Here is a 16,024-nt window from a genome sequence, read left to right on the forward strand (position 1 = left end):
AGTGAGGATTCTTGTGTGCTTGAGAAGAGTGGGAATCTGAAGAAGAGTGAAGGACAACGACAAAGTCAGCGGGTTTGTATTGGTTGCACTAAAATTAACTTAATTGGCTGTTGCCGCTCTGCAACAAATCTATCTGTCCAATGATCACTGCTCCTTTCAACGTATTAATACTATATGTTCCCATCTTTTTCTCAGCTCACACCTGCAAATCGCTGTGTTTAGTCAATATTTTGGTTCTCTTCATATCAGCCATGCCTTTTAGCGATCATGCCCCTCGATTGGGCTTTCTCAAGGATGCTGCCAGCTCTCTGGATTCTCTCAGCCCTTCCACTGCGGCTCATCTCATGGCAGTCCATAACCAAATCTTTCTCGACGAAAGCAGAGCATTAACCCAGCGACAACAAGAGGCTTCTTGTGGGGCTTGCGGCAGCATACGAACCCCTGAGTGGACTAAAACCATTCATATTAAGAAGAAAAATACAAAACGTTCCTCAGCAGCCCCAGACGGAGCCGTTATCCACAAGTGCCTCCGCTGCCGTCGGCGGACAGTGAAACCGTCTCGAAAGGAGCCTGCTCGCCCCAATGTTTCGTCTAAAACAGCTGCAGCAATAGAATCTACACCTCCAGCAGTTCTTCCTGCAGCACAACATCCTGATTCTACCGAGACTAAACCTACTAGTAAGACAGCCGATAATGCGAGCAGCAAGAAACGAGCCAAAGCAAGAAAACAGGGTGGATTGCAAGCGCTATTAGCATCTAAGCAACAATCTCGGGCTAGTTCTTCTCTGGATCTGTTTGACTTCCTCCAGCAGTAGACAGCTTTGCTGCATGATTAGCTATGTATTTTTTTATGCCAAGATCGGGCTATCGGCGATAGTTATTCCGATATATTTTGGGGTCTAGCGCGGGGTCTCTTTATCGGCCAGAGCTCTCTTGTCCAGCTCCGCCTCACGTCAACTGATTAGCTTTGGGTGTTGATTTACAACATACTAGCGTTCCCTTTAAACGAATAGCCAACTCTTAGATTAACTTTCTACTAACACAACATCTGTTCTATTTCCCGGACTGCTACGAAACGCTTGTGATGTCGTCTTATTCCCAGGATGACGAACATGATCCCCAAGCGGATGAGCTCCGCGAGACCGCCTTGGTGACGCTAGAAGCCTTGATAAGCTCCTGCGGCCAGAAGATGCAGCCTTACCTACAGAATACGATCAAATCCGCCCTTAGATTCCTCAAATACGATCCGAATGTCGCTGAGATGGAGGAAGATGAGGAAATGGGTGGTACTCAAGATGATGGCTCCGAGGACGACGGGACGGAGGAACCTGATTTGGATGACGATGAATTCGAAGATTTCGAGGAGGAAGGTGGCTATAGTGACGTTGATGACATGAGCTGGAAGGTGCGCCGGTGTGCTGCGAAGCTGCTTTTCACCGTCATCTCGACGTACGGGCGGGGTCGTGCGTTGGACGACTCTTCCTTGTACCAGCAAATCGCGCCTGCCCTTATTGCCCGCTTCGGCAAAGAAAGAGAAGAAAGCGTGAAGCTGGAGGTGGTTTCGACAATGACTGCCCTCGTCCGTAAGACAGGTGAAGATGTCATGATAATCACATCAAATGGCTTCCTCGAATCGGTGGGAGGATCGAAGAACTCGAGGAAGAGAAGGAGGCAGGATAGCGACGCAAGTATGATCGACTTTGAACCAAGCATCGGCACCTCGTCTGCGGTGGGCACGCCCGTTATTGCTCCATCATCACCGAAATCTGGCCCCCAGGCTGATCTGGCGCGCTCGGTGCCCCTCGTCGTGCAGAGCTTGGTAAAGATGTGGAAACAAGCTTCTATACCGCTAAAGCAAGCTATCATTGTATTGCTTAAGAATTTAGCACTCGTTCGGTATGGTGGCTTAGCTGATCATCTCCAACAAATTGAAGACCCGATAGCCGATGTTCTCAAGTCATCGTCTCCGGCGGGAACCTCATCCGCACCAGCTGGAGCTACAGCCAGTGCAGGCACTCTCCAGATCGAAACTCTAAGTCTCATTGCTGCAGTTGCGGAAACACACACGTCTGATGCCCTTTTGCCTTTCTTAATCGCATTGATCCCCGGAGTCATTGGTGCCGTCAATGACAGAAACTACAAGGTGAGTAGCGAAGCGCTCGGGGCTGTCGAGCAGATAGTGAAAGCTCTCACTCCACCCCGGGTGTCTGTTGCATCGCAGGATCTTGCAGCACAATTAGAAAAGCTGTATGATGTTGTTCATAGTCGCATTACCGACACAAGTGCCGACCTGGAAGTACGCCAACGTGCCATTCATGTGTTTGGGGTTCTCCTGGCACGAACATCGGGAGAGAAAGGTTCGGCTTTCATCTCGCTGGACCGACGGTCAAAGGGGCTTGCCGTGTTGGTAGACCGCCTGAAGAATGAAACTACGCGACTTTCAGCTGTACGTGCTGTTGACGACGTTGCTGTCCTGTGTGATAGGAAGGCAGATGTTACTGCGGCGTGGGTCAGCGAAGTCACCACCGAACTTGGGGCTCAGCTACGTAAGTCAGATCGAGTACTTCGAGGTGCCAGCTTAGAGGCTCTACGCAGTTTAGCTATGAATTCCAAGACCAGAGTACATTTTGATGGGAAGACTATGAAGGAACTAGAGGATTGTTTGTTGCCTCTTATCAACGCTGAAGATTTCCACTTCCTCGCCCCTGCCCTCATCATCCTTGCGAAAATGATTCCCGGAAACGCGGAACTTCTCGTAAATGAGGCTTTGGTTTCCGCTCTTTGCTCAATCGTCCTCTCCTCACTTGTTGGTACTGTTCTGAAGGCGTTGCTTCTTCTCGTTAAGGTTGTTGGAGAAGAAGGTGCCGGTGCAGTTTTGATGAAGAAGCTTTTGCGTGATGTAGGCATCAACGGCGACACATCTGTTGTTGGAAGGGCTATTGGAACGCTCTTAGTCCACGGCGGATCCAAGCTAGGCGTCAAGATGGATGATTTCCTCAAAGAGTTGCAAACTGCACAAGACGCCCAACGCAAATGTCTCGCGCTCGCAATCATCGGAGAAATCGGCCTACGAATGGGCCATGAGTGCTCGCTGACACCGGAGCTATTCATGACTCACTTCGATTCGAAGTCTGACAAAGTTCGCCTGGCTGCTGCCACTGCTCTAGGAAATGCAGCCGCGGGTGATGTGAAAACTTATCTGCCCACTATCATGAGTGGACTAGAAAAGTCCAATCATCAAAGCTACCTGCTTCTTCACTCGGTAAAAGAACTGCTTCAGCATCCCGAGATTGTTCGCCCAGATGTTGCTCCCTCGGCACTCAAGCTATGGCAGGCTCTTCTCAATGTCTCTGAAGAAGAAGACAACCGAGCCGTTGGCGCCGAGTGTGTTGGTCGACTAGCACTGATTGATCCTATAGCTTACATACCGCATTTCCAGGTATTATTCATCACCCCTTTTTCAGTGGTTACAACTGCTAATGTCAACTTTATAGGAATGCCTCTCTAATTCGGACCCAACAATTCGTGGGGTGGTGATCTCTGCATTCCGTTATACCCTGTCAGACTCAAGAGATACCTACAACGATGTATTGAGACCGTTAATCGTTCCACTTTTGGTCAACATGCTCAGTGATCGTGACTTGGGAAATCACCGACTTGCCCTGACAACCCTGAACTCTGCTATTCATAACAAGATGGATATCATCCTCCCTCACCTTAACGAACTTTTACCTGCCGTGTTCGGTGACACACAGATCAAACCAGAGTTGATCCGTGAAGTGCAAATGGGTCCATTCAAGCATAGAGTTGATGACGGTCTTGAGCTGCGGAAGGTGAGTAAAACGGACCTACTTTGTTTCATGCATATTCTGATAATAGAAACAGAGTGCCTACGAAACGCTTTATGCCTCCTTAGACACGACTTTCTCTTTGTCGCATGTCTCTGAATTCTTCGAACGCATATTAGCCGGAATTGATGATGAGCAGGATATTCGCACAATCTGCAACCTTATGACTTCCAAACTAATCACCCTTGCCCCGGAGGAGACGCAGAGGTCTCTGGATGCTCTATCAGAGCGTTACAGCGTCGTGCTGTCCTTTAAACCAAAGGATAATGCCGTGAAACAAGAACTTGAAAAAGCACAGGAAGCATCAATGGGTGTTCTGAAGATTACCCGAGAGCTGAGCAAGGCGTTTCCCAATGCCGAGACGTCCGGTGAGCACCACAAATGGAAGGCCTACATGGAGTGGGTTCGAAAGACATTCTCGTCACAGTTGAAGAGCCTTGATACGGAATTTTAGACCAGTACATTGCCGTCAACAAGTGATCATGCTAGGAGCATCTTTTTGGCCAAATCAGGTCAAAAGTATAGGAAACATTGTGATGGAGCTTAAAATGATCTCCGGTAAGAATAAGAAGTGGTGGAAACCCGAGTGCTCGCGGCTCATAATTCTGGTGGTCCACAGGTCATTAAAAATTACAAGTAAAGAAAATAAAGAAATATTTACCCCACACTAGCATTTGCGCAGGAGAGTCTAACGTAGAAACTAATTCGAAATCCGGTGCCTAGGTGAATTCCAGACCGCGTATAGGTCACGTGTACACGCGTCGCGTGTATTCAACCTTTAGCGTACTACTCAAATCTCGATGTTTTGGTTACCTCTCCAACTATTGCAGTTCGCCGACATCAATTGCCTCAAACCACTTTACGCTGCGTCCGCGATGCTTCTCCTTCTCGGAATCTCAGTCAGCAGGACTTCTATTCATAATATCCCTATTAGACCCTCTGTCTTCGAAGATGTGTTGTTGTACTTTCATAGACATTCCAGTTTGTCGAAGGTCTCCTCTTGGTCTGAAAAGACTACATTTGTACAGATCTTATTCCCTCCCTAGCTTCTCAACCTTTGTCTCTTCATTTGCTGCCTTACTGGTCTAGCGGATGTGACGAAAGTTGGGAATCTGACCCTAATGTTGACCAAGTCGGTATAAAATGCCATTATGGCACAAGTTTCACGGTCTCGCATGGCGGATGTGTCACATGGGCACCCGATGTCCAGAGCCTATCATAGGCGCTAAAGACGGGCTACCATGCGTTTCAAGCTCCTGAAAAGGGCGCGCGTCGGTTTTCCAATGCTGGGCGTTTCATGCTGATCATAGAGGATGGTTTGTCTATACCCTGGTGCTAGAAAATCTTGGGGAGAGAGCAGGTGAAACACGTCGGGCATCTTTATTCGGAGTTGTCTTTACGATAATCACGATGGCTGCGCAGGAATACCATGGGGGGCGCTCTCAACTGCTGTGGGATATATTATGCATCATCAGCTGCTCCTGTTGAACACAACAATTTGGTCTTTAGATCATTTGCCTACACACGGTCATGAAGTCAGTTTGCCTGAAGAATCCACTCGTCGGCACCAATTTGATCTCTGCGGAAGGAACCCAGGTTTCTCCAGCGGATTAGGTTGTAGCGAGGTTCTTCTGGCAACTGCGCGGAGTGATCCTTGGTCAACTGTTGTGATCCATGCGATCATAATGGTGCCATCTGGCTCGTTGTCCCGTTCCGCTATGGATTGGTTCCTGATGGATAATAGTCCTGCATGGCCAGGCAGTTACCGTCACTCTTTCCTGTTCCTCTGTCATTCGTCGTGTACGTGTTTCCAACATCAAGGTGCCTGGGCAACTTGTACCTCCTCTCCAACTCCTCGTTTCTAGTCTTTACTGTCTTTTCAAGGGCTAGCAAATCCCAAGTCACGGCACCCGCCATTTGATTTGCGCTCCATCGGAGATCCCGATCGGCCGTGTTAGCCATCTCTTTGCAATGTAGGTTGCAAATAGATTGATGGGCGCCGACAATCATGGCAATGTCCTATTTGCTGTCCCTCTCTTTTGGGAGGAAGGAAGCGGTTTTTATGGATGCTGTTTGTCCGCTTCTTCCAAGCCCTCCAAGTCTACAAACGCGGAGAGGAAACAAAAGCTTGTCCCTGGGGATACTGTACCACACACGAGAGTTTTTTCGAGGCAATAGCTTCGGTAATTTGGCTTTGCGACACGGGGATGTCTTCTGATCGATACAAATGACAAATTGGAAAAGCAGGTGGGAGATGGAGATTTTAGATCCAAGTCCGACTGGAAACTTTCTGGAAGGGTTTCGTGCATTCGATCTCTCTGCATAAAGAGCGCGAGGTACTATTGATGTCGCATCTGCGTTTTCAGGCTCTACCATTCTCTGCTGTTCAACTTCTGCCGAATCGGGCACGATGGCATGACCTCTTTCGACGCTGGCCGTGTCCTGGGAACGGAACGCTGAAAACTTCAGGGACAGTACATGTTGCTCTCCTCCCCGTTGCAAAAATCAAATCTCTACCCATTCGTTTGGTTGGTTGAACGCTGGGGCGCCATGCTAGGGTGTGTACAACGTGGAGCATATTGCAGGACCTCTCAAGAGTGAGGATCAAAGCTTAGGCTTGTCTGTGTGGCTTCTTCGGTGACATATCTCTGAACATGGCCGCTTACCATGCGGTTGCAAGCATCCACGGGTAGGATTGATGAGTAACGAAGAGAGTATACTGATGCTCTGCAATACAAAGCGTCATCAGACCCCGGGACAGGTGTTTGCGCAAGTGGCCTGTCGTAAGCCTTGCGTTGGCGAGCCGAACCATAGCGGGTTTGGTGGTGGCCTGTGAACCGCCGTTTCCTTGCGAGGAAACGGCCCCTTTTTTCTTATAAGTATTTCACACCCATCTGTATTGAACACAGCTAACTGCCATTATAGATTCTCTTACGAAGCTACTGGTAGGTAACTGGTTCCATCCTATGAGGGCTGGTGCGAAGTAGGCCTGTGTGAGTTTATTGGTCCATAGATTAGAGATACTTTCTCCATGAGCCCAATTCAAGTTTCTACCATGTTGTAGCCTGAGCCTGGATCTTTTCATTTAAGAGCATCATATGTGGGGTATTGTTTGACTCCATACAACGGTGACATAAAATATCCATCGGGCTGACTAATGCCATCTGCCCCTCCAAAAAAATTGTGCCCCGCCACAGCAATAGTGGAAAGTCAAGGAACGTTCCCGCGCTCGCTGGCGAAATTTTTACTTTCCTTGGACATCATTGGGTGCAGAGATTGTTGAATATATTTGTGGATTCTTCCGCTCATTTGCGCGTTATAGATTTCGATACCCTCTTATCTTGTTTTCCTTGTATCACAGAACCCTCTCTATACCCATCCTTCAAAATGTCGGTAGAAGATAAGCCAGTCCAGCAAGAAGCTCCCGTCGAGTCACAGTTCCAGAAGCCTGGTGACTTGGTCGAGAGAAATGAGGATACCGGTGTGATGTCCTTGGAAAGTCTTTGTATGAACTGCCATGAGAACGTACGTTTACCAGCTGGAACATGAGTGCTGTAGCAGCGCAACTAACTCGGCTTCAGGGAACCACAAGGCTGCTCCTCCTCCGAGTACCTTACTTCCGCGACATTATCCTTGAATCCTTCGAATGCCCCCATTGTCATTTCAAGGACAACTCTGTCAAATCCGCCGGGCAGATTCAAGAGAAGGGAGCCAAATACACACTTACCGTCCAGGATGAAAATGACCTCCAGCGCCAGGTTGTTCGAAGCGATGTTTCAATCTTCAAGGTGGAATCTCTGGGAATCGAGATGCCCAAGGGCGAGAGTCAGTTTACGACTGTCGAAGGAGTGATCCAGAAGATTTACGAGTCGCTCTCTAGCGAGCAACCCCTGCGCAAGGCCCAGGCACCTGAACTTCACGATGCCCTTGTACCGATTATCGAGAACCTTCAGAAGATTCTGAACCGAGAGGGCTTCCCTTTCGCCGTCTCCCTGGATGACCCCACTGGTAACTCGTGGATCGCGCCTTCCATCAACGACAGTGGAAACAACTACAAGCGTCGCGATTATCCTCGTACGCACGAGCAGAATGAGGAGCTTGGAATTTCCGCGGACCCCAATGCTGTACAGCATGAGGGACCCGGCGAATTCGATGATTCTGAGATTGTCGATGGTCAGGTTTACAGTCTGCCTACCGAGTGCCCAGGCTGCACAAAGCCTGGCTTTGTCAACATGAAGAAGGTGAACATCCCATACTTTAAGGAGGTCATTATCTGGAGTACATCTTGCGAGCACTGCGGATACCGTACTAGCGAAGTTAAGACTGGTGGTGAGGTTCCAGAGAAAGGCAAGCGCATCACCCTTAGTGTCGAGAATGAAGTCGACCTCTCGCGTGATATCCTCAAGTCCGACACCTGCGCTCTGCACAGTGAAGAGTTGGAAGTCACTGTTCAGCCTGGTACCTTGGGCGGACGTTTCACTACTGTTGAGGGTCTGCTCACCGAGATCCGCGACCAACTGCACGGTCAGATCTTCGACATAGATGATGCGAGCGGCGCTGGAGGAGACAGCATGGCATCCGAGACCAAAGAGAAGTGGACTCGCTTCTTCTCTCGTCTCGATGCTGCTATCAACGGAGACATGAAGTTTGTCATCACCCTCGAAGATCCCATGGCCAACAGTTACGTTCAGGACTTGTGTGCCCCTGCTGTCGATCCTCAGATCACCTCCGAAGATTACACCCGCACTGAGGAAGAGGAAGAAGAGCTGGGCCTTAAGGACATGAAGCTCGAAGGTTATGAAGAGGATGCAGAGAAAAAGGAAGAGAGCGCCGAGCAGAAGTCATAATTGACCTGTATTAAGTTGTTTGCCTCATGACTTACTTTTTCTGTAGATGATGTTCATTTCCTCACGATGTGCATGATTATTCTTTTCAGGCTGTTTTTCATACGTTTTATGCATGCATGCATAGTTGTCATCCAAGACCACTATGCCCCATTTCGCGCTCTTGATATCCGATGACGTTGTGGTTTGTTTACAAGGTGTAGTGTCGGGGTTTATATCACTTTGTTTGTTTGGAATATAATCATGGTTCTCCTGGGTGGTATACAAAAGCTAGAAGTAACACTGATTCCGATTTTCATTGAAAACTGTGTCTGATTCCATGCCATGCTGTTGAGTAATCCACTTCAGTGGGAAATAATAGCACTTCTGTGCCCATGGCTCCTAGATATTTTGCCATTGGATCACATCTTCCATTATGCAACGTTGTGCTACATATTAGAAATACCTCGATAATCACGTCCTAAGTAGTGTTATAAGGCAATGGCTCCTGCAGACCACACCCGAGTTGGTTGTCTGCAACTCTTCGACTGGAATGGGCTTAATAAAGTGGAATGGACTCCAACAATACCAATGGTCCCCGACAGCGCGTAAAACCGGCCAAAGATTCCCTATCCAGAACAGCATATCTGGTGAAGTCATTTCCTCAATGTCAGGTTTTGTGTATCACGGCCCTGGCGCCTTGATTCGGGGGATTTGTTTGGTGCTCGAAAATCGCGTGATATATCGCACTCAAACCTGCATACTCTTCTAGTGAAGCCCGTTCTCACTTCGCAAGTGGATTCGCATGTATCGTGACCCTGTTAATGCGCAGTGCCTCATACTCCGACTCCTCGCCCTCTTTCGGCTGCACAACCCTCCCCTTCTTGTCCACCTTCGCATTCGCCTTCTCCAACTTGCTCAACACATCACCACCCTCATCTTGTGCCGTCAAGTTCAACACCTTCCCGAAGACGGTGCTATTTCCGTCCAAATGCGGGGCAGCGGCAAACGTAATGAAGAACTGACTTCCGTTAATCGTAGCCCCCATTGCACCCTGGGATCCGGGAGCTGTCCTATCTTTGACGGGGCGCGCTGCCATTGAGAGAATTCCGCGCGTATTGTGCCGAAGAGCGGGGATGTGGATTTCCTGGTCCAATGCGCCAGGGTGATTGATCGATGTGCCGCCTTTCGGGATGTCGTCGAAGGGAAGCATGGGTTTGGTGCTGTCTTGCGATTGATGTGCTGCTGGTCCTAGAGAAATATCGCCTCCTTGAATCATGAAGCCGGGGATTAGACGGTGGAAGGGCGTGTTGTTGTATGCGCCGCATGCGCAAAGGGCGAGGAAATTCTACTCGGTTTAGCGTCAGTATACAGGTCCAGGGCGAAACAAAGTTGTGAGGTGAAAAGTGAGTTCGCGTAGAGGCGCAAGATATTACATACCTCTACTGTCTTCGGCACTGCCTCACAGAAGAGCTCGACTTTCAGGTCGCCTTGGGTCGTATGGAGCTGGTAGGTATTCCTACTCGTTAGTCGATGTCCCGGAGGGGGTATGGGAATTCGAGGCGTTATAATGAACTCACAGTGACCGACATGACTCTGAGAAATGAGTGAACTATGGATGAGAGAATAGGATGACGGGAAACTGGCGACAGCGAAACAATGGGTGGAGCTCGGACTTTTTCGCCGCATTTACGTAGTACGTATCTAATTGAATACACGGTCACATGACGGACGCCGATAACAACGCGCCTTTAGATAACGAAAAAATACACGGACATTCAAGGCGTCGACGCTCCGATTGTACGATCATTTGAGGTTGTACTCACGTCCAGAATGAATAACAGACCTGTTGAACAAGCATTGGGTACCCTACTGCCGACCCACGCCGATGACCTGCCTCAAGAGCTCCGCAGTTTGGCCTTATCTCTTGTCGCGCAATCTCGCAGCTTTTCTACTAGCCTAAGGCCCGAGGAAGAAATCGCACGCCCTTATGCTTGCGCCGAGATCGCTTGCCGCCGGTGTGTTTAGCGTCCTATCCCTGTCGCTGCACCATATTCTGGTTAATTGGTACACTGACTAGCTGGTTGTGTCTAGGTTAGCTCGGGCCCTTAAACTCCCCCCTTTGATGGGGCATCCGCCATGTCCTCCGCGTGCTTACAAGAAGCTCTATGCATTCCTTGATCGCTCCCTTTCGAATAGTGTAGCTGGAGTAAAGCGTGCAGGAAGCAGCTCTACCTCAGAAACCCCTTCACGCACCGGATCCGCTTCGTCGACCCCTACGAAAAATTCGAAGCATACTCGGACACCTTTGAAGACAGCAGGAACGCCGCGTAAACTCCAAAACACTACGGGCAAACCCACGCCATTAAAGAATTCAATCACACAACAAGGAAGCGAATCGCGCTCCCAGACGCCCCAAAAGCCCAAAGTTCGCTCTGATGGCCTTCCTGGCTCTACAATTATTCCCGATGCACCTGCCTGGGTGATGACATCTATTCGGAGCGTGTGTAAAACGTTATCTACACCAGCTCCACGAACGAGTACATGGTCCCGGCCTCCCATTTCGAGAACCCTACCACCTCATATTTTTGCGGGTGTATCATCCATCCTATATTTCATTTCACGGGCTTCCGCCCAGGATGAGGATGATTTCGACGAAGAAACCCTAGAGTTCGTGGAGCCTATCCTGATTGTGAAGGATAAAGAGAACGATGAAGATTATAAAGAGGTTGTCAATGCTCTAGTGGTAGCCGTGTATTTTTTGGCTCTCGCCCGCAGACGAAGCTCCTTATCCGAAGAGGAAGGGGAAACTAAGAAGCTCGACAAGAAGACCTTTTCTGAGATGCGCCAGACTGCATTAGTGAGCATTGGTCTCCCTTCTACTGAGAGACGACATCGTGAGGATGTCGACCAGTGGATCGCAGTGATAATGCAACAACGCTGGGCCAATGGAAAGGAATGGTTTGAAAACATCCCGCAGGCTGGAGAACTGGACGGGGACGATGCATATCTTTCGGATGAGGACGGCTACGGCGAGGATGAAGAACGGGCTAAAGGCACCAAACGGCAAAAGACAACGAAATCGGGTCGCTCGCTGGCCAAACACTCCTCAAGAAAGGGCCTTCTACCGGGTCTTGGGACCATGATGCAGGATCGTGTTGATTGGTTAAGCGACGATCGCAAGGAAGACTATATTGAGTGGAAGGCAACAGTCCTGGCACGAATTGAGCAGGTTCAAAAGACTGCAGCGCAGCATTTCGGCCCCTTGCCTGTCTGATATATACTTCTTCCGGGTAACGGGTCTGGAGGATAGGAGTTACTAAAGGCGAGTGTCGTTCTTGTTTCCTTACTTTTCCATCGTGTTTTGGTTTTCTTCATTGCCAATGCCTCATTTTTACCCCATGTATCACCAAAACTTGCTATTATGTATGATAGAGTCTATACCCAAACAGTCTTATGTATTAATCTATATGAAAACCTTGATATCGTTCCATTCCCCTACCTCACGCTCAAGCCTCTATTTAAAACACCATCTTTGTAGGGCTCTTTTAAAACTGTTGACAGTTTCTAGGGTCATTATTTGGACTCCCCGGCTATCCCATGGCATGAAAGAACCCCCTTCTCATTGATTTCTATCAAAAACTTCCCGCCTTGGAGCACCTCAACTATATCTCTCAATCAGAAAATAGCCCATATCAATCACACAGACCACTTACACAAGTTATACATGACGGCACCTGTCCACGTGGCCGTAGCCGGGTTCATATAGGTCATCTCATCCTGACGCACTTTCGCACAATAGCATAGCAGATTAGGGTTAGAATTGAGATACCGACAAGTCGAGCACTCCCCTCCTGCCTTCGAAAGTCCTCCGCCACTAGCATTCGTTAGCCTATCACTCGCAACAATATGCTATGGGTGAACAGAGGTCAGTGTAGTATACGTACTGCTTCATCGCGACAAATCTTCCGCCGCCGTCGCTGTTCTTGTGCCACCCAAGACAACGGTCCAGGCTCAGCTCCGAGTACTGGGTTTTCTGTGATCCTGGGATGCGGCAGGATGCCGTCAAGAGCTGCTGTTCCAGGCTTCCTTTAGAAACTAAGGGTCCTGTTTTGACCTTGACGTCTTTGCATTCCTGCTGCAGGGGTGATTTGGGAGGCGGATTTTTTGGGGGGGCCTTCCTGGGTAGTATTTGGAAGCCGGGTCGAGGGAGCACTGCGCCCGTGTCTGGGTTCGCGAGTGTGTTTCCTGGGGTCAGGGTTTGGCTGGTGGCTAAGGCTACCAGGTAGGTGGCGAGAAGGAGGATTAAGGTCCGGTACATCTTTGCTGGTTGTTGGGCCTGCGGAGTATGGTGCTGGGGAGAGAAGATGGGAGTAGCTTGTAAGTGAGCGAAAGTTGGGGATGGAGGTTGATATAAGTTCTTCCCCGGCGCCAAGTAGGAGAATTTTTCTGATCTAAGTTTATGCCGTGCATGTCTTTGTTATTGTATAGTGCGTCGGGAGAGACTCGTAGTGGTATCGAATGAGATGCTATTCATTTCATTTCTTCTATCTTTGTCAGGCTTGGCTGGGGCGCTGGGCGACCGGTTAAACGGCTGCTCTCTCTCTGCATCTTCAACGAGAGATGTTTATTTTGGAAATCGCAATTTTACGTCTTTATGTCTTCTTCAAACGGGGCGCACTGAGCAATTTTCCAATAGGGGAAATGAAATGTCGGAGTGCTGTGCCCCATGAAGGACCGGTGAAGTAGATGGATTTGAGAAATAGACGCTTCCAGTATACCTCTGGAAAGAAATTAAAAGGATGCGTGAATTTAATACGGTTGGGCGGTTAGAAGTGGTCGGATTATATGCGACATGTCTCCTGAGGGACAGATGGCATTTCTATAAGGAAGTTTATGTGTAGGTCATAGGTCATGAGCTCTGGATGGCCGTCCAGATCTGAAAGTGGTGGTATCCAAAAAGACATCGCTGCTGCCAGCACAGAAAAACAGAGAAGAAATGGTATCGATGTCTATGCAAACCCCCAAACAGCAAAAGAAAAGCACAGAAAGCAAAGACATCAATTCCCTAACAGTAGTGGCCAAGGGTATATTGACCAAAAAATCAACAGGCAAAGCAAAAGGTTTTCTAACCTTTAATACCAAATACTCCTTGTGCGATGATGGGGAATCTGCTCCTTTCCGTCTCTTTCTAACTCTTTCATGGTGTCATACAGAAAGAAATCTATCAAGATTGCATTGACGCCCGACGATGCGGGCTTAGCAGGGCTGGTTTGTGTAATGTGTTTTTGTGTAGTGCACTTCCTTTGTTCTTCTAATGCCAAGGTGGTGAGGCTTTGGCGGCGATCCACACTGGCCACATGCCCGTTAGGCTGTGTAGGCTTTATCTTGGGCTTCGCGTCTGGATGGTTCTTCTCAATCTCTCGTCTAATCAATTCAACGCACCAGATGCTGGTCGCGCGCAGTTCAACCTCCCAAGTAGAGCCACTGGGAATTGGTTTGAGGTCGCGAATATGGCTTTCCAGAGGTGGAGAATACATAAGGCAACCGAGTTGGTTTAGTATTTGGGGGATTCGGTAATCTGGATCATAGTTAGCTTGACTTCTTCCGTCAAAACTTGAGAAATTATGGCTAATGAAGGTAATCAAGGGATGGAACGCACCTGCAAACATTGTGATCTTGTTAATATCGTGGAATTCGCCAAGGCCCTCGCCGTTGAAGCAGGCCCATAGGTCCGCAACTAAGATCTGCGCGCGTTTATAGAGCCGAACCCTCCGTCCCTGAAAGCTGGTTTCATCCCGGAAGCAGGGGAAACTCTCAGCCATAAGGTTTACGAGGGACGCAGCTGAGTAGTTGGCGTTATAGATACAGTTGACAAAACTACCCTCAAAATCCTAGATAGATAGGTTGTTAGAACATACATAGGCTACTGATATTCAGGAGCTGCTGGGCATACTTCGCACAAGACTCGACCCGCTTCCCGCAGGCACTGGAGACGCTCTTGCAGGAGAGGAATCTCCTCGGCAGTTACCGATCGAAACACATGCTTGAGTAGAGACTCAGAACATTCGTCTTCATTCACCCAAAAGTAGGGGCTTGTAATGGGGATCTCTGCAAGTCTTAGCATCTACAGCGCACCGAAACAGATTACGGATTGGATCCTAATAAATATGCAGAACCTACCCTCATCCAAAGCCCTCTGCAACGCAGCCACTAAGCTCCAGTACCCGGTCCACTTCCTGCCGCGATATTCGATAGCGAAGCGTTTCTCCTCCGGGCGCTCCGACCAAAAACTGAAGTTTAGTAAATCCATGGTGAAAATGAAGTCCACGGTGCTTTCATCCTTGGTCTTGGGATGTAATTCATGCTCCGACCATGTCTGCGTGGAATATTCCTTTTTCTGCATCAAACGCCAGATGGTTTCGGCGGCCTCTTTGGTCTTGGCTGGGTTCAATGCGACATCAATAGCATTGTCGAAGACGTACTGCGAATTCTCCAAAACTTTTGTCTCTGCTGCGCCCGGGTTTGCTGCCCCTCCTCCTAGCCCGAGGGACTTGCGTAAAAGAGCGAGCAATTCGGGATCTGCTTCGTCGTCCGACATAGTGGTGCGGGTTCCCTTGTGCTCCGGTTCTTGATATAAACCGGGAAGAACTATCCAAGAAACCCCAAAATTTACTTTTAAGAGGGGTAAGAGTCAAAGAGAAATAGACAAAGAGATCGAGAAGGGAAATGGCAGGAAATCAGGTATAATTGATACAGAAAAAAAAGAAAAGGAGGGAACAAAGACCGACAGTATTAGCGCACCGAATTCCCCACGACCGTTTGTACTCCTTTGAACCTTGAACCAAAAGCGACGATCAGGCAAAAAGTCTGGTTACTTTGGTGGACGATCGGTTGGGCAAGAATAGCGAGTCAAGTTTTGTTAATTTGATAAGGACCCATAGACACCTTTGAATTTGGTTGCTTTTTGGACATTTAAAAATGGGTCCCAAAATCCCCTTTCATTTACGCACAATGTCATGGAACCAAAAAAAATTTCATTGACCCTTGCCTCAACAAAAGGAATGGATCTCATCTAAGACCATTGGTTCTTTTTTCTTTTTTGGTTCAAGTCGATAAGGCCCTGGTTAGTCAGCCCAAGAGACATTGCGATTGGCTCCTCACCAATGAACCTGAATCCAAGTACCAGAGGTATAAAAAGGTGGAAAATTGGGACAGGCAACAAGCAACGACTCCCCACTAAGATATGTACACTTACTATGGTATTACTATGATTGCATTGAAAATCTTCCACGTCTTAGAGAGAGTCAACTACTATATTATCAGATAATCACGGGCACCTCCATCCTATCT

The 16,024-nt window shown here is 48.6% G+C and overlaps 7 protein-coding genes across 7 annotated transcripts; 4 read left to right on the forward strand and 3 right to left on the reverse strand.

The window, feature by feature from the left end:
- Positions 1-251: 251 nt before the first annotated feature.
- Positions 252-815, forward strand: ANOM_002596 (ribonuclease P Rpr2/Rpp21/SNM1 subunit; the record flags this gene model as incomplete). Its single annotated transcript, XM_015547853.1, has 1 exon — positions 252-815. One exon carries the CDS (start codon positions 252-254, stop codon positions 813-815), a length of 564 nt encoding a protein of 187 aa, XP_015409846.1.
- Positions 816-1,084: 269 nt separating this feature from the next.
- Positions 1,085-4,302, forward strand: ANOM_002597 (TIP120 domain-containing protein; the record flags this gene model as incomplete). Its single annotated transcript, XM_015547854.1, has 3 exons — positions 1,085-3,439; positions 3,495-3,833; positions 3,886-4,302. 3 exons carry the CDS (start codon positions 1,085-1,087, stop codon positions 4,300-4,302), a joined length of 3,111 nt encoding a protein of 1,036 aa, XP_015409845.1.
- A 2,933-nt stretch (positions 4,303-7,235) lies between these two features.
- On the forward strand, positions 7,236-8,695 carry zpr1 (zinc finger-containing protein ZPR1; the record flags this gene model as incomplete). The annotated part of the gene is made up of 2 exons (XM_015547855.1): positions 7,236-7,373; positions 7,430-8,695. 2 exons carry the CDS (start codon positions 7,236-7,238, stop codon positions 8,693-8,695), a joined length of 1,404 nt encoding a protein of 467 aa, XP_015409841.1.
- Positions 8,696-9,455: 760 nt separating this feature from the next.
- cyp5 (putative peptidyl-prolyl cis-trans isomerase) lies at positions 9,456-10,263 on the reverse strand (the record flags this gene model as incomplete). The annotated part of the gene is made up of 3 exons (XM_015547856.1): positions 9,456-10,019; positions 10,112-10,177; positions 10,252-10,263. The coding sequence occupies 3 exons, from the start codon at positions 10,261-10,263 to the stop codon at positions 9,456-9,458; spliced, it is 642 nt and encodes a 213-aa protein (XP_015409840.1).
- Positions 10,264-10,504: 241 nt separating this feature from the next.
- ANOM_002600 (uncharacterized protein) lies at positions 10,505-11,948 on the forward strand (the record flags this gene model as incomplete). Its single annotated transcript, XM_015547857.1, has 2 exons — positions 10,505-10,689; positions 10,766-11,948. 2 exons carry the CDS (start codon positions 10,505-10,507, stop codon positions 11,946-11,948), a joined length of 1,368 nt encoding a protein of 455 aa, XP_015409835.1.
- A 299-nt stretch (positions 11,949-12,247) lies between these two features.
- ANOM_002601 (uncharacterized protein) lies at positions 12,248-12,992 on the reverse strand (the record flags this gene model as incomplete). Its single annotated transcript, XM_015547858.1, has 3 exons — positions 12,248-12,336; positions 12,388-12,548; positions 12,619-12,992. 3 exons carry the CDS (start codon positions 12,990-12,992, stop codon positions 12,248-12,250), a joined length of 624 nt encoding a protein of 207 aa, XP_015409834.1.
- Positions 12,993-13,806: 814 nt separating this feature from the next.
- ANOM_002602 (queuosine 5'-phosphate N-glycosylase/hydrolase) lies at positions 13,807-15,272 on the reverse strand (the record flags this gene model as incomplete). Its single annotated transcript, XM_015547859.1, has 4 exons — positions 13,807-14,252; positions 14,334-14,565; positions 14,628-14,782; positions 14,855-15,272. 4 exons carry the CDS (start codon positions 15,270-15,272, stop codon positions 13,807-13,809), a joined length of 1,251 nt encoding a protein of 416 aa, XP_015409833.1.
- Between the last annotated feature and the right edge of the window lie 752 nt (positions 15,273-16,024).

The sequence above is a fragment of the Aspergillus nomiae genome (assembly GCF_001204775.2).
Source record: "Aspergillus nomiae NRRL 13137 chromosome Unknown contig00042, whole genome shotgun sequence".
Classification (NCBI taxonomy): Eukaryota; Fungi; Ascomycota; class Eurotiomycetes; order Eurotiales; family Aspergillaceae; genus Aspergillus; species Aspergillus nomiae.